The 25192-nt window shown below is 46.4% G+C and overlaps 1 protein-coding gene across 4 annotated transcripts in view; it reads left to right on the top strand.

Moving 5' to 3' along the window:
• AVIL (advillin) overlaps positions 1-25192 on the top strand; it is a 289148-nt gene that overhangs the window by 130395 nt on the left and 133561 nt on the right. For all 4 annotated transcript variants that reach the window (XM_069653359.1, XM_069653362.1, XM_069653361.1 and 1 more), the window contains 4 exons: positions 1085-1159; positions 5894-6090; positions 7329-7437; positions 8305-8415. In XM_069653359.1, the coding sequence (XP_069509460.1) occupies positions 1085-1159; positions 5894-6090; positions 7329-7437; positions 8305-8415 (492 nt within the window). The remainder of the gene's footprint in view (positions 1-1084; positions 1160-5893; positions 6091-7328; positions 7438-8304; positions 8416-25192) is intronic.

Genomic DNA, 25192 nt, shown 5'->3' with positions numbered 1-25192 from the left:
CCTTACCCCCCCCCCCCGTTTTTGTCTTTTTTGTCTTGTAGCAGCTTGAAACACCATTTGTTGTATAGGTGCCTTACACATATCCAATAAATAAAATAAATAAATAAACTGGGTCCAACTTGGGAGTTGATTGTGAATAATTGTGTGGATATCATGTGCAGCAGATACCCAGGAATAATGTGCACCTTCTTGAAGTGTTCACCTCAGTGCCTCATAGCTAACATGGCCCAACCAGCACCGTGTTCCATGAATAGTCTTGCTTCACTCAACGAAGCGTCATATTTAAGTTAGTCCAATAAAAGGGATCCAAACTTGTATTTTGGGAGATTCTCATGACAAAGCTACTCTTAAAATATATCACCAGATGAGCTATAAAACTAAAGGGACATTTTACACTCACAAAGTCCTAAAAAGACCAATGACATTTAAAGAGCTATTTCGACTCGTTTAAACTCTCACCTTGTCATGGGTTAAATGCTACTAATGCTCACCTTTCAAATGATCTTTAGAAATACCTGTAAGCATTATCTGATCTTAATTTTTATTCAAAATGACATCTTTATTTGCATGATAATTGATAGTCCTGAGTTAGACATAAATATAACGCTGACTGCTCCCATTTCAGGATCCAATGTATTCTTCTCAAAATGCACTTCTGAATTGAAATATGTGTCTCAGTTTCAGGGCGACGGGCAGTAATTATGTGCACCTTTAGAGGACTTTCTGGGCATGCTATTGGTTGATTTTAGGGCCAGGGAGTGGGCTGTGACATAAATGGGTATAATCTCTTCTCTCTCTCTCTCTCTCTCTCTCTCTCTCTCTCTCTCTCTCTCTCTCTCTCTCTCTCTCTCTCTGACACTTTCACCCTCTCTTGCTCTCTCCCTCTCTCTCTCTCTCTCTCTCTCTCACCCTCTCTTGCTCTCTCCCCCCCCCTCTCTCTCTCTCTCTCTCTCTCACCCTCTCTTGCTCTCTCCCTCTCTCAGTCAGTCGTCTTAGATTCTCTGCAAAAAGTCTTGGTATGGACTATGCTTTGTATAGAATTATATTTTCTGACACAATTTTTAATCTGATTCTTTCCCTTAAGAAAATGGACTTGGTGCAAGTGCCGCAGAAGGCGTATGGCAACTTCTTTGAAGGTGACTGCTACATCCTCCTTTCGGTGAGTAAACCAGCGCGCTCTTAATGCTCTGTCCAGGTTTGATGAGTTGATTTCCAGACCGTATGGTTCAGAGAAACCTTAAACATTGCAGAGGAACATATACGCCCTTATATAATATTTAAATATGGAATGCAATTAGGTGGATTAGAATGGTGCGACCGGTGATGTCTGTAGTCTGTGGAGTCACTACTAGCAAGTATCCTTGTCCATCAATGCAATTAACAAGGCAGATACCAGATTATGCCACCATCCATAGCTGGCATCTGAAAAAACATCACCAGTACAAATTTAGACAACAAATAAAGCTGACATATTGCTTGATTTTTTTAAAAAGTAATTCCACTGGCTCCAAGTAATTTCCGTTCATAATATCAATGGGTTAAATCCAGGGGTGCACTTGTTACCCCGCTAAATTGCAGAATTAGAATTTCAGAATGGCCAACGAACATGAAAATGACTTTCACCGAAGACGGAACTGAATTGTACTGTGCTGTGCACGGGCGAGCCCAGCCGTAGTTATTGATGATAGAGTATTTTAGCTTTAAAACCCATAGCTAGGTGCAGGTGTGCGGGCATGAAGCATCCATAAAGACGATGCAGATGCAGAATATCCCAGACTTGTTTTTCTGGCCACCAGCCTTCACGGCAGGAGAGGAATATCAGTCAGGGAGCAAGAGGAGTAGCACAGGAGCAACAATGAACTAAACATATAACCACACACAAAGCCTGGGCCCAAGAGTGGCTCAGCAAGGAACCTAGCAGAGAGGGCAAATGACTGCACATCCCAGCGCATTTTAGAGTTCAGTTTATCAATACAGCTGTCTGCAATAATGACCTTGGAGAACATAAAGATCCTGTCCTTCCAGAAGGCCCGTAATTTGGCAAGCTGTCAGACTGCGGCCTGGCCATCCACAGCTGCCAGTTATTTCTATAGTCCTTGAAGTTACTGCTTGCACAATGCCTTTGCCACATGCAGAAAACCTCCCATTTATATTCTGAACTTGGTATTAGGTTTCACAACAGTTGGCATCTAAAATGCTGTGCTGGTCCAGGGACGACTGCAATGCTTCAAACTAAGAAAGTATGTGACACAACCAATAGGACAATACATGGTTTGGTAAGTTGTGCTGCGACGTATGGGTTAGCCTTCTGATACAGCAAAGCAGAAATCAGTGCTTCGTAAAGGAAGTGTCCATTTTTTAAATATCTAGGGTGATGCCTACTGACATGGAACATACCTGTGTGAAATCTTACAAGGATAACTGCAAAACTGCATGCCATCGCACGCAAAGGAATTTAGACGCATCGCAGCATCAATCCCGTACAACCACTGTACTTGTGGACGTCCATTTCTGTAAGAACCGCGCCTGGATGCCTCCGGGTTGGGTGCGCTATACAAATTGCAACATAAATAAATAAATCCTCTTGTAAGGGTAGAGCCCTCGGCCAGTCTTGATGACATTTGGAAGATGGCACCTGAATTGTGGCCACCACTTCTGCTTATGATATTGAACGCTGCTTGCATCCTACCCTGCACCCCGTGGCACACAGGACCATGCCATTATGTTCCCAATAGTTTGCCAAGGCGACAGGAACCAGCCAGTTCACTAAAATATTAGGTAGCAACGTTGTTTGGTAACAATGTTCATTGAGGTTTTGATCATACAAAAAAGCTGTACAAGGAAACAGGGATTTATTGGAAGACATTTGTACTATTGTGAAAGGTTTTGATCAATACAGCATTGCTGTCAGGCAACTCATGGTTAAACACATATGCTCGGATGGTCCACATGGACTTGCAATTGCCTTTCATTGTAAAGAAGACCCTCGGAATGGTCATGGGCAGGCGGAATAAAGACAAGGACCTGTTGATTTGTTTTTCGCGCCTAGGCTCCAACAATCAGAATGAGGTCATCCATGACAGGCTCGAGATGGAGGGTTGGCGCATACCTGTCGTAGGGCCAAGCTGGGTGTGAGCTGTGTTCAATCCCCGACGCTATTTCACTCTCCTACATTGGGAAAGCAAAGGCTTGGAGGAACAGCAACAGGGATTGCAATTGTGCCAGTGTTCATTTTCTGCAGACAATGGCTTCCTGTCCACACAGACTTTGCTCTCATTGATAACCATGCATGGAGCGTTTGCAGAAGACCCTAATCTTTCTCAGAAGGTTGGGAACACGAAGCATGGGTTTGGGCACCAGCTGTTGCTGTCCATTGGGACCGCTTGCAGAGGCTTGCTTTCTAGACTCATTCGGTTGTGTGGGTGCGAAACATTTCTTATAGGGAGCTCGTCTCGAGGCGGCACTAGTATACATGGAACAATGTAACGGCGACACTGGCTGATTGCATTGCAGACTTCTACCCTCACCACACCTGCCTTTTGGACAACATTCCAAAAACATCACCGTCAAACTTTGTCTCATCTTTTTGCAAGTGCAGAAAGGGACGCCATGAGAATAAAGCTTGAGGGAAGCCAGTACAGCCAGTTCTAAATACCTTTCCGACCCCATCAAAAGCTTGTAAAATAGTGCACGAGAAATCGAGCTTTGTTAATTTATTATCCAGGAAAATAGAAGCTCTGTCAAACTACAGCATAAATCAATATGCTGCACAAAAAATGCCTTGCATTGAAGTTTGGCAGAGTGTTTTTCTCTCAAGAGGAATGCAGTATCAAAGTATATATTATTTTTTTTAAAAAAAAAACATTATAACAGTTGGCCACGGAAGCCCAGCAGGAAAAGTGTTGGGGCGAGGGGGCAGAACCACCATGTGCCTGTTATTGTAACCAGAGCAAGTGCTTTGCATTTGTGTTTATTTAATATTATAAGGATAACAGCCTTACTGCTAAATCTGAGGGAGATCCAAGTAAGACTACCATTGATGGATTTGCAGTGACAGATGTTTTGAGTGGGTTACACCAGGCGCCCACAGACATGATCAAATCACTAATCAGTGTCTCAGATTTAGGCAGCAACAAAAGCGTCAGTCTAAAGGTCAATAAAGCTCCCCATTAGGTGTTAGCCTCAGTCTAAAGGTCAATAAAGCTCCCCATTAGGTGTTAGCCTCAGTCTAACGGTCAGGAAAGCTCCCCATTAGGTGTTAGCCTCAGTCTAAAGGTCAATAAAGCTCCCTATTAGGTGTTAGCCTCAGTCTAACGGTCAGGAAAGCTCCCCATCAGGTGTTAGCCTCAGTCTAAAGGTCAAGAAAGCTCCCCATTAGGTGTTAGCCTCAGTCTAAAGGTCAAGCGCCTATTCTACAAAGGAGTGCGTCTATGCCCGAAGTGCCACTTAGGCGCAGAAATGCTCATCTATAGCGGCCATCCACAGTCAGACAAGGATGGAGAATAGGCCCAGGCGGGCACCCAAAGAAGTGGCCCACTTTCACGAATCTCAAATCAAGATCTTTCACAAAACAAAACATGAGTGGTTCTTGAAATTGAAATGTGTGGCAAATGGTCCCTTTAAAATCACATGGGCTAATAACACTGATCAAATCTACCAGCTACATAACATACCAAATTAAACTGTCCTTCACTGCGTGAGGGAGGTGGCTCACACTGGCCTGCAGAGGAGGACCTTGGGGCATTGCCTTATTGCTCATTAGGCCAGTCCAGGTCTGCGGCCATCCACTTCCTTCATAAACCTTTCACTTGGTTGTGCCTATTTACCTGGGGCCAAGCCCCTCCTCCTAAGTCTTCAGAGCTGTATTTGGATCAAACCGTAGAAACCAAACAAAATAAACATCTCGTGGGTTTGGAGGGTGGGTCTTAACCAGAATGAACAATAGCAGCACTTTAAATCTAAACATCATCTAGTTCACATACGTCGCAGACGGAGCACCACATCCCCATGGGAGAGTGACCTCATGGCTCCATTTCATCAGGGCACCGCTTTCCAAGACTTCTGTTTCCCTTCCTCAGAGGGTTGCTATCAGGTGCTTATGCCCGTTAACTAAGACTCCATCTCCCAGAATGCCTTTGTTTAATAAATCACACAGTGACATGGAATCATCAGCTCACTCTACCCAATGCGTGCCCTGTAGACCCTGAGAGCGCCTCCTTCAGAAGTGCTTGCAACATGTTGGGGTTGGCCTTGTTAACGGAGAACCTGGATTCGGATGCACAGGGGGAGAGGTCCCCAACAGTGGAAGCCAAAAGCTCCTGGTTCCCTGCTTACAAAGCACAGCTAGCAGAGATGACGGCATAGTATCCCAGGATCTAGACCCGCAGATGAAATGACACCATCAGCAGTGCAGAGGAGTGCCAGGTGTGTCATAGAAGTGCAGAACCGCAGCCCAGGCTTGGCATGATGGGTGGGTAAGGACGTGATTCGGAGCATTCCAAAAGGAATTAAGATCCAACCAGGAGAGAGCCTGGGCGGCTCACAGAGTGAATGTGGCATACACCAACATTGAATGATCTTTTGCCACTTAAATGAAAAAAGGATTTTACTCAATGAAATGGTACTCATTTCATCTGCCTGACTAGAACGAACATGTGAGCGCCCCCTTCAAGGACGCAAACCATGTTGTGGCCTGCACATTGCACAAGGTCGTTTGTTCTGGGTGGAGAGCTGACTGGACTCCACCTTGAGGACCTGCTTCCTCCTTCTTAGGCTCCTCTACTGATAGAAATCCCAAGGTTTTTCAATGCAAAGCTGAGCAGTACACGTATGTTTCCAGCCCTAAACAAGATGTCTTCTCTCTTTCTCTCGTTCCTTCCTGAACAATGAGCAGACCCGGAAATCTGGCAATACCCTGTCCTACGACATTCACTACTGGATAGGCAACGACTCCACTCAGGACGAGCAAGGCTCGGCGGCCATCTACACCACCCAGCTGGATGACTACCTCGGAGGCGGCCCAGTGCAGCATCGTGAAGTGCAAGGATACGAGTCTGACTCCTTCAAGGGTTACTTCAAGCAGGGCATCATGTGAGTGTAAAACCACTGATCATCCTGGGCGGGAGTGTCAATGGTCAAGGATAGCTATTCTATATCCTATAGATCAATGTACAGAAATAACTGTAGAGGAGTGGCCAATAGCCTCTCAATTGGCATTTCAGCCTGTAGCAACGTGTAGCAGGAGAATTCAGTCTGTCGAGAAAGTTAATTCAGCCTCCCCAGTGATGCGGCGCATACTAGCCTGCAGAGGGAAGGATACAGAAGCCTATTGAAGGTCGAATAACTAGCTTGCAGAAAATAGGTCTGTTTGTTAGTAGCGGGATAGGATGAAGAATGCAATGGGATCTATAACAATGCAGTTGGTTGTTGAGTCAGGCATACTATTTACCCTTGCATGAAGAAGAGTTCCAGCACTCAGGCAGGTTATGTGCCAGTCTGTGAGCAGATTTGCTGCAGCAATTTTAATTCCACGTAGAGCTGAGGCAGGAGGTGGAAGTTACATTTGATCTACAAGTGGGTGGGACTTCAAGATTGCATATGGATGAAGAGTTGAGTCCAGAAGTGCTTAGGACTTCAGGCTGTGCACGAAGGACTGGCTTACCCAGGGCATTGAGGAAGTCCGAAACTGATGATGTTTTGTGTGTTTCACATAAAGTAATGGACGTGAGGGGGGGAGCTGAGGAAAACGGACAGGTTCGAGACTGCTAACGGGAACAAACTGAGGCTTGAAATGGGTGAGAAGTTAGAAATGATGAGGTTAATTAAGACGGAGTTTGAGATCATATCAATGATGATGGCAATAGTTTGGACGATGAGTTAATCCTGTAGCTGTTAGAATGTTGAGTTTTCATTGATTTAATACATGATCATTCAAACTTGCTGAAGCATTGCTTTAAGATATTGGTAAAGTAAAAAATGACCACGTTTGGCAGAATCAGACTGCAGATGGCATGGGAGTTAGACGGGCAGCTGGAAGACATAAGTAGGTGGAGAGTGAAGTAATTGAGTCAGTCAACTGTTTGTGCACACAGGAAGTGGGATAGGGAACTTGGCCTAACTTCTCATTTTCACAAGAAGCCGAGGATGATCGAGAAGAGAGAATATTAGATATGTTTCTGAAAATTGCATGTGGATTCCAAAGGACTTTGGTTTTGGAACTGTATACGGTAAATAGGTGGTGAACCTACTTGTGTTAATATTAGTGTTGTGTTTGGAAACCGACTTGGCATGATGTTTTTCCCACTCCTTTGAATTTTTCTGCTCTCAAGCTATAAGAAGGGCGGTGTCGCCTCAGGAATGAAGCATGTGGAAACCAACATATATAACGTCAAGAGGCTCCTCCACGTGAAAGGGAAGAGGAGTGTCTCGGCTAAGGAGGTACGTGTCATGCATCGGCCCAGTCTGTAGCTCATATCAAATAGTCTTCATATAAATGCAATCTTTTGAAAGAAGTACACAATGAAGGCAGCTTAGTTGGCACCAACTCAACAGGAATGTTGGCATCCCTTTGAAAACCACAGTCACTTCTGGAGCAGCTAATGGCCCCGAGGGAGCTACTCCCGCTTGCATGTTTCAGTCTCCTCTGACATGTTCAGTCTTGGCACTATGGGGAGCAAACGGTCGATGGTAATCCAGGCAGACCCTGCTCTCCATGCACTCTTTGCACTTTGTAGGGTCAGCAATCGTGAATGCCTACAGGCAGGCAGGCATGTTGGAAGGCATTTAACATGGATTCATATGGAAATCCTCAGCTTTTAGCAAGCTTGCAGATTCCACTTGCATCAAATGTTTGTCCGAGAGCACCAAAATCGGGTGCTGCAGAAAAACATGTTTTACCAGAAGAGCAGGTGGGCGCTGGGGGTGGCAATGCAAAAATGTACATGTGTAATCATGTTTTTACACCTGATTTTTTAGTTCAGGGATTTTGAAAGAAAATGACCACATAAGTGTATATTAATAGTTTGGGGATAAAGTTAGCCATTGTAATATTCAAATGTGTATTCTGGACGTTTTCCTTGTGTATCACGTGCAATATTGGCAGTGTTGGCACCTTGGTGAGTCAGAGAAAAATATCCCCCCAGTGTGTTGCTATGTGATTGGTAATGCGCTCTGGTGGTGATGGGGAGTACTGGAGCGGTGCTGTGCCTGCTTCTTTATGCCACGCAAGGCCTGTTTAGCGTCCCCTGGTGGAGGGAATATTCTGCAGGCAATGCTGATTGCCCCCCCCCCTTTCCCTCCTCTTAGGTGGACCTTAGCTGGAGCAGTTTCAACATCGGCGATGTCTTCCTGCTGGACCTCGGCAACGTCATCATTCAATGGAACGGGCCAGAAAGCAACACAACAGAGAAGATGAAGGTACAGGTTGAACCTTGCACTGTAAACCCATTGTTCGCTGTATATCGCTCTTCAGTGCATCTAGTCTGTACATGTATGCGGGATGCAGATGCCACGGAACACCTTTGGACCTCTGCAGACATTACCGGTTCTTCTCTGTGCCCTGCTTGAATGCCTTTCATGTTCCTGTTTCAGAAGGTAATAGCCACGGCTGTTTCAGACAGGAAGTGACGAGAGGCGATTGACTTGGCAACATCTCCTCACCTGGACAAAACAGCATTGGCTTCCCTAACAGTTTGGCTTTGCTAATGTTTAGAGGGGTACCATCTTATTATTGTTCATGAAGCCTTCCCAAATCAATTCTAAAATGTCGCCCTGCCTGCCTTGTTCCTGCCTTCCTGGCATCCACAAGATTGTCTTACGATGGAAGATGTCTTGCATGCCTTAAGCAATAAAACACGGTTCAAAAGAACAGAGCAGAATATGTCCCAATGACATAAATGTTAAACTCCACCTGGCCAGAGGATATCTCAGGGGCAAGGAGTTTGTCTTGAAAGTAAGAGCAACACAGGTTCGAGTCCAGGTCCCTCCGGTTTGAAGGCATTACACAAGATTAATAAATTATAGCCAATGTTATACTGTAAGGGTCTCTTATAGATGCACACATTATGAAAGTTGCTGATGGCAACAATTGTCCCCAAATTTAGTTACCAAGACAACCACCCACAGTGACCTCACACCCATCTGCAACTGTGTCAAGTGCAGTGGACTGGTCAAACCATATCAGTGCGTAGTCACCCCTAGGGCAGGTGCTGAAATAGGGCAAATCTGGGTGAACACCTAGGGTGCCACCAGTGATGGGGAATGAGGGGTGCCACTTTACCCTGACATATAAAAGCTTGTGTCATTGGAATGGGGCTCCAAAATAGATCTTTGGAGCAGGATACATCCTTGTAGCAGCCTGCAGACACTGCTGCCACCTGTTTCCATGCTAAGGTCTACAGGGGAAATCAGAATGAATTGTCTGGCCCTCAGCAACTGGAGGCCTTCTAAGAAGCTGTCGGATTCAGTATACAGAGAAAGACCTATTATAGATTTATTTATTTATTGGTTATTTATAATGTGCCTATAAAGGTGTTTCAAGGCGCCAAAAGACAAAACAGGGGGGGGGGGGAGAGATGAAGGATAACAAAAATTGTCCTACTAGGCCTTGTGTCAGTCATGCGAGTGGAATGGCAAGAGGTTCCGGGGATTGGGGAGGTGGGGGAGTGCTGGTCATAGCCGAATGCATTAAGCTAAGATGGAAAGGAAGAGTGGAGAGCACACAAGTGCTGGGAGGGAGCGCATGGGGGTGAGGAGGCAACTGGGCTAGGCTAGCGCTAATGTTAATGTTAAAGCATATTTGTACTGCGTACTATCACCACCGGAGTGGTCCACTGGCACTCTAACGGCTCTGAAAGGAGAAGGGGGGGGGGTGAGTTAGTGGGAATAATCTGGAAAAGTGCAAGAAAGCAGTGATGTGCTGTTGGCAGCCTCAACCCGGTTAACTCAGTTGGCTGGGCTTGGGGTGTTTTCCGGTCGGTTGCCTCTGTGTGCTGTTGTGCGAGTCTATATGTCATTTGTTTTGTTGTTGCAATGTAGTGATGTTTGTGCGGATTGTTGTGTTATAGGCTTGTGGTTGTGTTTGATTAGGGTGTGAGAGGTCTATGAGGAGGGGTGAAATTGTTAGTGGATTGGTTACTTGGCATTGCAGTCAATGGAATGCAAATCCGAATACTAGACAATTCAGCTTCAAAAGGCACAGTGAGACCTGGGAGACCCACACAGTGGGGGAGAGACCCACCGCCAACAATGCAAATTTCAATACCAGATAATGCAAATTGAAACAGAGCACAGCTAGATTCGAGAGTCCTGCACAGGGAGGGAGGCCTACAGCCAGCAGTGCTAGTTTGAATACTAGACAATGCAATTTGAAATAGGGCACAGCTAGATTCGAGAGTCCTGCACAGGGAGGGAGGCCTACAGCCAGCAGTGCTAGATTGAATACTAGACAATGCAATTTGAAATAGAGCACAGCTAGACTTGAGAGGCCTGTATAGTGGGAGAGAGGCTCACAGCCAACAATGCAAATTTGAATACCAGACAATGTAATATGTAATAGGGTACAGCCCTCCAGCTACCAATGGAATTCGAATACCAGACAATGCAACTTGACACAGAGCCCGGCTAGATCTGAGAGACCTGTATAGTGGGAGAGAGGCCTGCAGCCAACAAAACAATTTGAAATAGGGCCCGGCTAGGTTTCAGAGACCTGTACAGTGGGAGACAGGCCCACAGCCAACAAAGCAGATTTGAATAGCAGACAATGTATTATCAAGTAGGGTACAGCCCTACAGCTAGCAATGCAATTTGAATACCAGACAATGTAATATGAAAAAGGGTACAGCCTTACATCTAACAGTGCAATTTAAATACCAGACAATATAATATGAAATAGGGTACAGCCCTACAGCTAACGATGCAATTTGAATACCAGACAATGCAATGTGATATAGGGCACATCTAGATTTTAAAGACATGTATAGTGGGAGAGAGGCCCACGGCCAACAATGCAAATTTGAATACCAGACAATGTAGTATGAAGTAGGGTATAGCCCTACAGCTAACAATGCAATTTGAATACCAGGCAATGTAATATGACAATGTAATAAGTGTGGCATTGCTAATATTCACAGTGATATCTGGGTCCTGCGCAGACTAATGTTCACAATTCTAATCCTGTGTGGCACCGCTAACAATCACAGTCCTATCAAAGTGTGGCATTGCTAAAAATCATAATCCTGTCTTCGACCGGCATAGGCTAATGCTCACAATTCTAATTATGTGTGGCATTGCTAACAATCACAGTTATATGTGGGTCCGGCGCAGGCTAATGTTCACAATTCTAACTATGTGTGGCGTTACTAACAATCACAGTTCTATCAAAGTGTGGCATTGCTAAAAGAATCATAATCCTGTCTGGGACCGGCGCAGGCTAATGTTCACAATTCTAATCATGTGTGGCACCGCCAAAAATCACAGTTCTATCAAAGTGTGGCATTGCTGAAAATCATAATCCTGTCTGGGACCGGCGTAGGCTAATGCTCACAATTCTAACCATGTGTGGTGTTGCTAACATTCACCATTATATCGGGGTCTGGTGCAGGCTAATGTTCACAATTCTAACCATTTGTGGCCTTGCTAACATTCACCGTTATATCTGGGTCCGGCGCAGGCTAATGTTCACAATTCTAACCATGTGTGGCATTGCGAACATTGACAGATATATGTGGGTCCGACGCAGGCTAATGTCCACAATTCTAACCATGTGTGGCGTTGCTAGCAATCACAGTTATATCTGGGTCCGGCGCAGGCTAATGTTCACACTTCTCATCATGTGTGGCACTGCTAAAAATCACAATTCAGAGGTAAGGTAATGTTGAGTGTCTTGGCTTTTCGGGAGTAGAGTTATTGCTCTACTCCACGCCCATGTCACGCTTACTTTGATGGTTGCTGCTGGTTGACGGCTGGCCGCTGGCTTCACTGACTTCTGCTGCGGACACCTGCTGACATGATCTGGAGCCGCCTCTGTTGGAGCCGCCCTTTGCCTTGGGGCCCTTAGCCGAAGGGGCTGCCGGGCAGAGGGTTGCACAGGTCAAGTCCATGATAAGGAGGGGTGGGCCAATAGGGGCTAGGGGGAGGGAGCGGAGGCGAGCCTTGAAGGGAGTATGGGGAAGGGACATCGTGGACCTCAAGCGTTGCATCGGGTGAAATTTAAACCCAAAATTCATTTTAAAGTGCCAAGAGCACTGGAAACAGCACTTACCGTAGTGCCGTGTTGGGAAATGGTTCAGGAAACCACCACTGCATGTAGGTTAGGCCCGCAAGCACAACAGTGACAATCTGACCAATAGGGCTTGTTGGGAGGGAGCGGGAGGCGGGCCTGGAAGGGAGGCTGGGGAAGGGGCATTGCTGACCTCGAGCATCACATAGGGTGAAATGTAAACCCAAAATGCATTTTATAAAGTACCAAGAGCACTGGAAACAGGCACTTACCTTAGTGTCGTGTAAGGAAATGGCTCAGGAAACTACCAATGCATGTGGGTTAGGCCCACAAGCACAACAGGGACAATTTGACCAATGGGGCCGGGGGCAAGCGGCATCGCGGAGGGCCTGGAAGGAAGGCTGGGGAAGGGGCATCGCGGACCTCAAGCGTCGCATCAGGTGAAATTTAAACCTAAAATGCATGAAGTGCCAAGAGCACTGGAAACAGGCGCTTACCTTAGTGCCGTGTTAAGACCAGTGGCAGGGGAAAGCAGGGAGTGCAGGGAAACAAGGTCCACATGCTAAGTGCAAGGACAGGGCTGGATCGGGCTCACTAGGGGTGTAGGCCCATCCAGACTAGTGCAGGGGGAGGGAGCCAAGGTTGGGCAAGTGCAGCTTTGGGGGATCAGGGGAGAACGTAGTGCTGGGATAGACTGGGCAAGGAGGACCGGGTGTCCTGAATGACTCAGAATAAACGAGGCAGCCAGTCAAAATGCGGCAGAAGGGGACATTAGCAGGGGAGTGGGAGAGTGAAGGAAGAAGAGAAAATTAGTGTCTTGAGAAGCTTCAGGAACTTAAGGAGATCCGGTTCATGCCTGAGAAAGGCAGGGAGGCCATTCCAGAGGGAGGCTCCTGTGGAGGAGAGATATAACCCCCACTCAGCTTGGAAAAGCAGATCTGCAGAGAATTGGAGCTAGATGACCGAAGGGCTCTAGCCGGGAGGTGCTTAGGGAGAGAGAGTTGGAGTTAGCGGGGTCCCAGGCACCAGAAAGCCTTGTGGATGATGCAGAGGGTCTTGAACTTGACCCTTGCAGCAACATGGAGCCACGGGAGAGATTTTAGGGGCTGGGGAGATGCAGTCCCTTGACCTGAGGCCAATGATAAGTCTCACAGTCCTATTCTGCATTAGTTATTAGTTAAAGGGGGTGAATGGAGGATTTAGGTAGATTGAGGAAGAGGCTGTTACAGTAGTCCAGCCTAGAGAGGACCAGAGCTCTGGAAACATTGAGTTTCTGGGGGAAGGAAAGAAAAGGGAGAATGCCTCTGAGGAGGTGCAGCTGAAAGTGGGCCTGCTTGCCAAGATCCGCAATGTGAGGAGAGAAGGAGAGAGAGGAGTTGAAGATGACAACAAGGTTTTTAGCCTCACAAAAGGGTGGGTGGAGGGGCCCATGGAGGTCAGCCAGAGAGTAGAAGGGAAGGAGAGTGTAGGGGTCCAAATGAGAACGATCTCAGTCTTACTGGGGTTAAGGCAGAGATTGTTAGCAGCACACCATGCTTGAGTTGCAGTCAGACAGTCAGGAATGAGAGAGGAAAAAGCAGAGGAAGTGGAGGGAAGCTTGAAGGAGAACTGCATGTCGTCTGCATAACACTGGAAGTGAGGAGAGAAGGCGGCGATCAAATGGGCTAGAGGGGCAAGGTAGATATTGAAGAGCCACAGCGAAAGGATAGAGCTCTGTGGGATGCCGTAGTTGGAGAGTGTGATGGAGGAGACACAATGGCCCAGTTGAACCTGGGAAGGCTGGTCAGAGAGGAAAGAGGTGAACCAGTCCAGAGCCAGGTCCATGAAGCCAAGGTATCACTGAGCCAGTTTATAAGGATGGCATGATTGACTGTGTCAAAGGCAGAGGAAAAGTCAGGAAGGATGAGAACAGGGGGAGAATTGGCATCGGAATTAGAGAGCAGGTCTTCACAGATGTTAAGCAGTGCAGTTTCTGTGCCTCTGGCTGCTCTGAAGACAGACTGGTGTTGTGGAGACAACCAACAGATTCAGTGTGGATGATTAGCTGGTAGGTGCCCAGCTTATCCAAAGGTTTGCCCAGGGAGGGAGTAATGGAGATAGGGCAGTTGTTAGCTGGGCAGGAGGAGTCAGCAGAAGGCTTTTTGAGGAAAGGGTGCACAAGGGACTGCTTGAGGGGTAGAGGGAAGGAGCCAGAGGCAAAGGAGTGATTGCAGATATCAGCCAAGACTGGAGTAAGGGATCCAATGGTGTCCTTGATAGTTCTGAAGAAGCAGGGGAGCACCTGTTTAGAGGAGAATTTCATAGAGAGGACTTGTCTAGAGATCTCATCCAGTGGTATGGGTGAGAAAGAGGAGAGTGGGAGGCAAGGAAGAATGGGCCGAGGGAGGCCTGAGGACAGGTGAGGGAGAAGGGAGGGGTCAAGAGGGGGTGAGGACAGGATATCCTGAGCTTTGCTTATGAATGAAGTGAGAGGCCAGTGCAGTGCAGAGGGTCGAGGGTGGCAGAGGAGAGGCAGAGACTGGCAGGTTCCTTGGATATTTTGAGTAGTTCAGCCGTGTTGTTAATGGCTCCAGAAATGTAGGCTTTTATATAGGCCTTCTTCTCGAGCAGAAGGAGAGTCTGTATTGCCTTTGGAGCAGGCGGCAGGTCAGTGTGTCAGCGGATGTGCTTGAGGCTTGCCACCTCAGCAGCTCTGCACTTGCCTTTCAGAGCGGCTAGGTCAGAATCAAACCATGTGTTGTGCTTGGAGGCAAATTTCATGTGGATCTTCATGATAGGGTCAAGTATGTGCAGAGTGGCGGAGATGGAGATGGAGAGGTGAACGCTAGCAAGGGCTGTGTCAGTGTGAGAGTCACTGGCAGGAGTGTGATGGGGAATGAAAGTGGCAGAAAAAGTAGCAACTGACACTCGATTCATCGGTCGAATGATGGAGAAGGAGACTGGCTGTGCAGGCAGAGGCATATCTGCGGGACCCAAGAGATCCAGGTGAGAGGACAGGAGTGCATGGTCAGACTAGGAGAGAGGTGTAGTGAGAAGATTGGAGATGGGGATGTCTGCTGAGATGAGAGCATCCAAGGTATGTCCAGCTGAGTGTGTCGGACCGGAGGGAAGATTGGCGAGGGAAAGAGAGTCACAGAGGCTGTGGACGAGTCCAGGGGCTGCATCAGGAGAGTCAAGGTGAGTATTGAAGTCTCAAAGGAAGAGCAGTTTGGAGGTAGAGGCCAGGAGAGAGGTCAGACTAATCCAAAAGGAAGAGGGAGACTGGACCAGTGGTCCTATGGATGGTTGCATTGGAGAGACACCAGGCCTGCAGACTAGGCATTCAAAGGAAACGTAGGTCTGAGTGGGTATGATAGACAAGTGGACCCATTCAGGGAAAGTCATCGCCACTTCGCCCCCAAGCTGGTTAGGCCTGGGCTTAGAGAGGATCTTGTAGACCTCAGGGATGATTGTGTCAAAAATAGTGACAGAACTGGCAGAGACTCATGTCTCGGTGAGAGCGAGGACTTCAAGGTCGAAGTTTTCAAGGAGGTGGAAGGTGTCAGAGGAGTGTTTAACGGCAGAACGAGAGTTGAGGGTAGCTAAGTGGAGCTGGTTGCCACCTTTGAAGGTGTTCCAAGCAGGGGAACAGGAGGGTGGTACACCTGTCGGTGGTGGCAAAGGGGCTGGAGGAGTGGCAGAAATAGGAGTTGCCAGAGAAGGGAGGGGGGGGGGGTTGATGAGAAACGAAAGACGGAGAAGGTTGGGATGAGAGTCCTTGGCCATGGCAGTGCCTTTCTTGTAGACATTAATGATGCTCCTAGAGGATGGGAAGTGAGCCAAGAGTACTTTCCATCAGGTACCACTGTTAATGGGTGAAGAAGAGAAAGGGGAGAGAACTGAGACCATATGGAGAATTCCAAGGTCCAGAGAGTGAACGACAAAAGGGATCTCAGTGACAGTCTGCCTGGAAGTAGCATTTGCGAAGGTGTCAGCGATGGACAGGGCTGGATTCGAGACCAGGAGATCTTTCTGGAACTTTTTCCTTCCAGACTTTGAATGAGATATATGATAGGTGATAGAGCAGCAGTTAGAGTAGATGGGAGAGTTGGAGAGCACAATGAAGGGGGAGAGAAGAGGGATGGAAAGGGGGAGAGAGGGACAGAGGGACTGCACTATGCACAACAAACCCACCAGGTGGCCTAGCAGCAGGACAGGCGCAGATCAGTCAGGTGCACGAGAAAGGAAGTCCACACCAGTGAAAAGAGAGTCCAGAGGCTTTCTTTGTGGGTCCTGAGGCTTCCTTTTGGAGTCTTTGCCCAGATGCCAGCACACCAAACCTTCACTGGCTAGTAAGAGATAGCAATTGGTCACATGGGACCCAGAGGGAAACCCCCCACCCCCCAAGTGATTGTATCCAGTGGTGGGGATTTGCAGGTGACATTGTAATCCCTCTCACGAGTGCAGCAGGCCACCACCAACAACCACTCCTGACCACAAGTGAGCTGCCTCCACTGCCCCGGCGGGCTCCGACTCCCAGGGAAAGGGACAGAATTTCAATCCCCTCAACCAGGCTGGCCAAGCATCATCAATAGTGGGACTTCCTGTAGTACTAGATCAGAGCTCTTGGTAAAGGGTGATGTACACTATTAAGAGGTCGCCCTGCATCCAAGCCGAGTCCTGCTGAGCCCACCGGCCACGTAGGCAAGAGCGCACAGTCTTGATGTGGTTAGCTACCCAAGTGCAGGTGGTTTTATTGGCCCGACCAGACCAATGTGTACGGCATAAGGTTCAGAATAGACTGGAGATATTGGGCAATATAGATGCTTGTTGTGATTCTCCCTACATGACTGAATGCCCCGTAGTTGGTGGCTCCATTAGAGATGCCTTGACAGGATGTAGCAAGTCCTAATGGAGGAGGTGGGCTTCTACTTTCCTTTTCTGGACTTCATCCTACCGTGCCTTATAGCCACAAAAGTTAAGGAGCTTCTAGCCGTTACGGTGCACCTCTCCCAGTGTGCCCTTTCCAAGCAACTGCACACCATGCAGCTGACTCTTGCCCCTGGACCTCTGGGGATCACGCAGCTCTCCACTCACTGCAGACTTCTGGGGGCCGCGGCCGGCGGGTGGAAGGGTATGTTCTCTCCCTTTCAGATGACTATAGGGCCGATGGGTCTGCGCTCCATTGCAGCCTCTCCTGTGCTCCCAGTGAGGAGTCTGGTGCTAAAATCACTCAAACCCTGAGGCTGGATTGGCATGTGTCCTACGTGACCAGCCTGACCCCCGGATGAGCCTCCGCTGATGCCACCCTCCTCAGAACTCACCCTCCTCCATACCTTATGGGCTCCTCCCATTTATCTGCAGCCCATTTTTTGGAGACGGGCCCTTTCCCCATTCAACTTCACTGAATACATGTCCTGCTGGGGGCAGAGGGAGGGAATGAAAGATAGGAATGGAGCACCCAATACTTCGGGGATCTTGGACACCATAATCGACGGCAGTCACCAGGGGCCCTCAATTTCTCTTTTGCCTCTCACCTAGATGGTGTGGCTAGTTCGCCTCTTAACCAGGAGGTTATAAGAGTTTAATTGGGGAGGGTTGGAGTCTGTGAGCTTTGACAAAGTAAACTAACACACTAATCCTTTAATGCAGTTCATTAATGCTGTTGGATTGTCAGCGGGATCACTGAGCTCAATGATGGGGGCAGCAGCGAGTAAAACACTTTCAATGTTTGTGCAGGGTTTTTTTAGCTACCAGAAATCTTAAAACGATTGGGAGTTAGAAGGAAATGGGTAAGAGAAAGGAAAGGTGGAAGTATAGTAGTTGACACACATATTAGAGAGAGCCACATCTTATGTATTCATAGGGTATTAAGTATGGTTATTTTCAACTACTCCATGCGCTAACAAATTATCACTGTGCTTACTAATTCAGGTATTCTACCTCTTGAGACAGAACAAAGCTTTTAGAAATTGTCTTTCCTTACATAGATTGACCATAACTCTAGCTGAAACCATACCCAACACTCTGGGGTACTTACACTGCTCAGTTAAATACTGCATCAGGCACAAACCATCAGGGGAAATGTTTCTAGGATTCTGGTATATTTCACAGTAAACCCCTAGAACCCCCCCAACCACATTAGAAAATATACAAGAGTGTGGGAGCCTCTCTATTGTGAACATGCATTGTCCAAATAACCTGTTCAATGGAATTTCTTCTACTCAGGAGGGACAGCAACCACGCTTTAGCTCACTGTACCCTTCACAGAGGAGACATACCTATTTGCGTATCAGTCAGGACCCACCCACATGGACAGTCGAGCTTGTAAATGCTAGGCAATTCTCCTCTAATCAAATACTGGCCCTACCACTTTAGAACAAAAAAGAGAGAGAGGTACCAGGACAAGGCATCTGTTTGGAACTGCTGCCTGGACCACCACTTTTATACCTCCTCCAAGCAGGTTTCTAGAAAGTTCATCAATCCTGGAGTCTGTCTTCCCAGGAAACAGGATTCTTAACAGTTTCACAAAGTTCCAAAGAGTTCTTCAAAAAGTATATCAACATTTTGATAACGGTCAATACTTCTGTATGATCCAGTTCTCAAGCCACTTCATGGCTCTATGTGTTAGCTTCTGAAGTCTTGATATAAGGTGTCCTTCTTCTCACGCACAACAGTTTTTCTGTAATGCGACTACACCATTTCCCTCTTGGGAATGACAGTAACATTGTCTTACTCTTAAAGGCTCGACCCTCCAGGTTTGCTTTCCTCCCAATTCTGTGTATTAGAGTTCAGACTTCTTGGGTTTCTCAAAGTCCTCTGGCCCTCCTCAGGTTTACTTGAGCAGTTCCTCAGTATTGTGTCTGTCTGTCTGTGTTTTCCAGGCTCCCGTAACCCCTGTGGCTTCTCCAGCCGGGACTATTAATCCTTTAAGTGCTGAGGACGAGTATGCTCATTCTATTTGCATAGACTTGCAAAATAGCCCAGACGGGGTTAATATCATTTGGCTTCTCAGAGCTTCCCAGTGCCCTTATGCCCACTGATAGACTTGCTCCCGTAACCTCTTCAGCGTCTCGAGTCTTGATTATCAATGCTCGTACCTTTCAATTGCGTTCTCTCGTCGAGAGCATTTGCTTCCCTTCTGTTGCTTGCCTCAGCAGTAAGTGCACTTCTCATGTGGAGCTCGGTGTTCCTGGCTCCACTCTGCAGTTTGGTATCAGCATCGGATGTTGGGCCACGGGCCCTGCACAGCTTCCTTGCTGTTGAGACGGTTGCTTCTCTGTGTCCCTTCTGACCTTGTCTTTGTGGTCGGTTAGAACACCAGCATTCTGGCATCCTACGAGTGTTTTGCTCGATTCTCCACGCTACCGCTGGCTCCGCAGATTAGTGTGGCACCGCCACCCAAGGATGTCTTTCCATAACAGTATTGCTTCTGCATAGGATTCACTCCTCCGGCTGTGTAGGAGTTTCTCAGACTCCATGATTCAAAGTTCCTAGTGATTTTATACACATAAGCACAAATAAAAAGGGTGTGTTGCTGTTCTTTGACTGTGGAGTTCAGGCGAGATACAGCATTACCTGAAGGCAATGAAGGCAAAGAGATAGAAGAAATATCACTGCTTGGTAGAGTCAAAACAGAGGTTATAACAGTCTTCCCAATTCCCATGTAGGCAGACAATGTATTCCGGATGTGAGTTCCTCATTGGAACTGGAGTCCTTGTCTCCAAGTGGGGAGTCACTTCCAGTAAGGTCCCACTTGCCCAGGCCCCTAGGGAGGGTCTTGCTGAGCAGGCTCACCTCCCTAGCCTCAAAGGGGCTGGCTCCCCCATGGGGACAAGGGATGAATAGCTTGGATTCATCACAAACCCCATACACATGTTTCGGCCTCATTGGGCCTCCTTAGTGAGATGAAGCTCAGCTTCTCTAAGGCACACTGAGCAAGGCATCCACTTTAGGATTACCCTTAGTGATTTCAAAATGTACAAGAGTGTGGGAGCCCCGCTACTGAGAAAGAACATGGTTCAAATAACTTATTCTACAGAATTCCTCTCACTCAGGAGGGACTACAACCACATTTTAGCTCACTGTAACCTTCACAGAGGAGAAATATATATTTGCATATCAGTCTGGTCCCACACACATGGGTAGTCTAGTACCGAAATGCCTGTCAATTCTCCTCTGAACAAGAGTACCAATCAGCAACCCCAGACACGTGTTTCAGCCTTGTTGGGCCTCCTCAATGAGGTGAAGCTGAGGTCAAGGTACATATACAGCAAATGGTGGGTTATAACAGAAGTGGGTGGGGCAGGGAAAAGGAAGGATAGTGCATGCGATGGCTTGGGTACTTGTTGAACCACCCAAAGTAGATCGTAGATCAGGTTTGCAGGAATTAGGAGGGAACAATGTAAGGTATCGCAAGGGAAGGGAATCGGCTTTGTGAGGGCAGATTCAGAGAGATAAATATATATTACTAAATGTAGTGTGTGACTGTGTGGAGGGCTCGAGAAGCGTGTTGGCTTTTATTACCTGGTCTTACATTTAGTTTCTCCCGCAAAACAAACTCAAGAATAGTAATTCTGGAACCGTCAACCCTATTAGCCAAGAGTGGTCAAGTCAAGAACAGACTGTGTCGGAGGTGAATGTGGGATTGCAGCATATTAAAAGGAAACGTACCTTCCTACCAGCCTTTGTTTGCAGTATTTGGGCAAATCAGCTCAGGCACTCAAAAAAGAAACCCTTTGTTTTAATTCCATGAAACCCCAACTGTCTGAAAAATGCAGGTAGGTAAAAGTACGGTGTACTAAACATCCTTTTTGTAATCCAGTGCAGAATACTTTTCATCCTGAAGCCAGTAATCTATAGCAAGTTATACCTAATAATTAATTTTAAAAAAAGAATGTCACAAAAAGCAATTAGCCAAAAATACAGTACACCAATTACACTTTCTGTGAGCTATATATTTTTGATTCAGAAGCCAACAATGTGTTGCAAATGATATCCAATAGGTGTCCGATTCCAAAGATCAGCAAGCTGGAAATGGTTCATTCACCCAACAATCCTCAATGCCCAAAGATTAATGGACTTGAGCTCTAAACACAAACGATCATATCAACCAAATGGTCAGCTTTTTCAATGAAATGTGAGGCAATAATAAGCCTATGTTGCTAGCCTGCTGATTATTTCTAGGGCACATCAGAGTATTTCTAGAATACACATGTCTCTGGTGGATGTTTGTAAGCTATGACAATACAAGAGAGAGAAGCACATCCAAGAAACACACAACTGCCTTATGCCCCTTGTTGGTCTCCATATGAAACACATCGAAAACCCGCCTTTGAGAGGGCAAAAAGCCTAAATGTAAGAGAAGATATGAGTTCATCCCTGAGGTTTTGGAAGAATATGTGCAAACCCATTTCTAAATAGAGAAGAAGATAAACAAACCCCGAAAACTAGGTCTGGAGAAACCTACATTTCACCAGCTTTGGTAATCTCAAAGAAACACGTTCTGACCTAAAAAAAATCCTTAAACCATTAATCGGTTTCCAAGGGGCAAAAAGAGGCAAAAGCGAACCCTTGTAGTTAGAAAAACAACTAAATGCAAACTAGGAGAGCTCCTGGAGCATGACCTCACCTCAGGGGCTCATAATGAGCTCAGGCGATCTTCCACTGGATTCCACTGGAATATGACCAGGCCCTAGGAACCATCCCGGAAGAAAACATGGTATCTGAACAATGCTCCTGCTGGGCGGAGGGGCATTCCCGTCCTTATTTTCCTGCCAACAAGACTAAAGCAGATCCCAAAGTAACAATGTTGCTAGATTCCTAAAGGGGGTGACTGCTGAGGATATCTAGTTGCCAACCTCCTGCCTACCACTTGAAAGCACTGGAACCAGTATCCTGCTGCATATGGGGTGAGGCTCTCATCAGGGGCATCTCATAATGGCTTTCAGTGAATACACTCCTGTTGACAGTGGATGGCATCTTGCTCATGCTGGGCCGTCATCCGTTTATCCTCCCACACAGCCTGATGCTCACGGTAAGCTTTGGCACCTTGTCAGGGTACAAAATACAAAATAAGTTGCCATAAAGCGAAGGGTCTCTCTCCCTTGGGTGTGGGCTTCCGAATTGGATCTCTTCTCTATCTCCTCAGTCCAGGTTATCCCCATCTTGACTTATTCAGGGGCCAACTTGTAGAACATCTTGGACTACCTTCAAAACTAATATTGGCACTTTAAGGGACAGCACTGAATGGGATGCCGTGCCGGTACACTATCCATCTTTGCCTGATGAGCTGGCTCTCCTTCTATAAAATGACCCCCCCCCACTTTATCTATTAAGTGTGCTCCCGTTACCCATTGCTTGCCTACCCGTGCCAGAGGCAAGGTGAAAACTACTATGAATACACGCTACTGAGATACGGGTAAAGGAGGCTAAATGAAACATTCAGAGTCCTGAATTATAAACTGGGAGAGCTGGGCCTCTAGACCGGCACAGTTGTCTCGATCTGCAATACCTGGCAGGGAAACAACTGCTCTGGTCCTTGAAGGACGGTCATCTCCTTAAAATCTTCTATACTGCAGATTGTCTCCACCAACACAGCACTATGCCCCAACCCAATACAGTACTATCTCACTCCAGGGTGATATCGATGGCCATTCATAAACAGGAGAGGATAAGGGTGGGCCTCACATCTCTATTTTCCTGCCACCAGAGTCAGTCTAGCAAAAACATCACCTTTAATAAATTCAGATTTCCGTGACATCAGGTTAACCTTGTGAAAACGAGGTCACTGAAAGAATAAAAAAATACAAATTCCTGGATGCGGGCTATTGTGCACTTCATCACACCGCGGAAAGGTATTTTGTAAGGTTAGGATATCGTTGTTTTAGAAACCTCCCTTCATATTTAACTAAGGATGCCAATGAAAGCAATTATAGACATCTGGCGCGCCCCTAACCTTCCCCATCCAAGAAAAGTTGACTCAATTTGGGCCTCTAATTCTACCACATTTAAAGCAGAAGAGTTGAGCTGAAAGAGTCATGCTACCATCAAACGCTTCAACGAAGAAAGGAGACTGATGTTGTTTGAGAGTCAAAGCTTGAAACCAGAGTTTGGTGACAAAGACCCTGACAGGCCAAAAACAGGATTCAGTGAGAGGAGTTGCTAGCCTCCTGGAAATACTAAGAGCAAATGAGAGACATCAACTGAGGTTTGCCAGGAGTAAAATCTGTTTAAATCACAACCCCCTTAATAAAACTAGTATTGCATCCAAACATGGACACAGAGGCAGTGCCACAGCAGAAAACAAACAGAATTCTGGAGACAGAATTTCTTTCTCCAGTTCCCATCCATTGTCCCTCCCTTAACTCCTCAGGATTTAGGTATGTGCTGGCGTGGAGGGAATGGTAGGTGCAGTGGCAGTGGCAGCTTGTGGTACCAGTGGAAGGAGAAGTGGCTGGCTCCTAAGGGGGCAGCCACATTGTAAACCATTCAAGGTCAGTTGTGGCTGCTGAATATTTTCAGTGAAGGGGAATAAATATCTCTCGAATTAGTGTGATCAACCGTGCGCAAGGGAGCCCAACATAACATAAGTGTATTAGGGGGGGTTTACTGCTGTAACTTTTTTTGAAATAATGGGTTGAAATATTGCATTTTACAGCAAAACATTTGAAATAAATAGGGTATCGAGCCATACATTTACAGTTGGTTCTCTAGAGTAACATATGACAAAGTGCCATAAATACTAAGTAACCAGCCATACAGGAATAGTTTACAGCATGTCCATGATATCTGTGCAGAGAACATATGCCAGTATTGTCACTGTACATTACTTTCATGATGCTGCACACAAAATATATAATAGCATTGCCAGGGTAAATCACTGTCACACATCTGTGAACACAACACATACAGCAGCATTTCCTCTGTATATCCATTTTCGAGGTTTCACCGACAATATATGCCAGCATTGCCAGGGTAAATTGCTTTGTATGAATCTGTGCCCGCAATATATGGTGGCCATTCCACTGTAAGTCACGTTGATACTGTGCCCATATTTCACGTCTGTATTTCTACTGTAAATCACTTTCAAGAAATGACAAATCACTTTCATGAAGCTGCACCTAAAATATATGCCAGCATTGCTGGGGCAAATTACTTTTATGAAGGTCTGTCCACAATATATGCAAGTACCTTTACTGTATTTTACTCTCGGAATGCTGGGTATGCCACATCCCCCACCAAAAATAACACATGAACGAAACTCACGTGCACACACATTCACACTCATACACAAAGTGGCAGAGGCAGCTTTAAATGCAGGGGGCAGACACTGGCCATTTAAATGATTACACGTTATTTGCTGGTGGTGAGTAGTTTCAGCGGAGGCACAAATATCTACCTCAATAAAAGCAAGCAACTGGGTGTTGCAAGAGAGCCCAACATAAGATAGAGAGGTTTGGTGGGGGTCCCGCTGATAGAAGATTTCTGGACAAATACTTGGAATTCTGCAATGTTTGAGAAAAGGGGGTAAAAGACATACAATTTACAATGAATTTTCTAGGGTTGCATGAAAGAAATGAAATAGATACTGTGTCATCAATAGTACACAGGAGTAGTGTACAAAATGTCTATTTATTTATTTATTCGTATTTTTAAAGCGCACATCAGCCCTGGGGCATTGTGGCGCTGTTACAGGTAAACATTACTGGTTACAAAGGAAAGCTTGGTTACAATGAGTTATAGGTAAACATTATTGGTTACAAAGGAAAGCTTGGTTACAATGAGATTTGCATTACATTTGGTTGGTTTAGTTAGTTACTGGTTACAAAGGAAAGCTTGAGCCAGTATTGCTACAGTAAATCACAGTCATGATCCTACACTCACCATATAAGCTGTCATTGCCATTTTAAATCCCTTTCACAATGCTGCACCTACAATATATTCCAGCATTGCCTCTGTAAATAACTTTCAGGAAGCCGCACCCACAATATATGC

Source organism: Ambystoma mexicanum, chromosome 3q, assembly GCF_040938575.1.
Source record: "Ambystoma mexicanum isolate Mex_15411 chromosome 3q, UKY_AmexF1_1, whole genome shotgun sequence".
Lineage (NCBI taxonomy): Eukaryota > Metazoa > Chordata > Amphibia > Caudata > Ambystomatidae > Ambystoma > Ambystoma mexicanum.
Note: the sequence above shows the minus strand (reverse complement) of the source record. Positions and strands in the feature narration are given on the sequence as shown.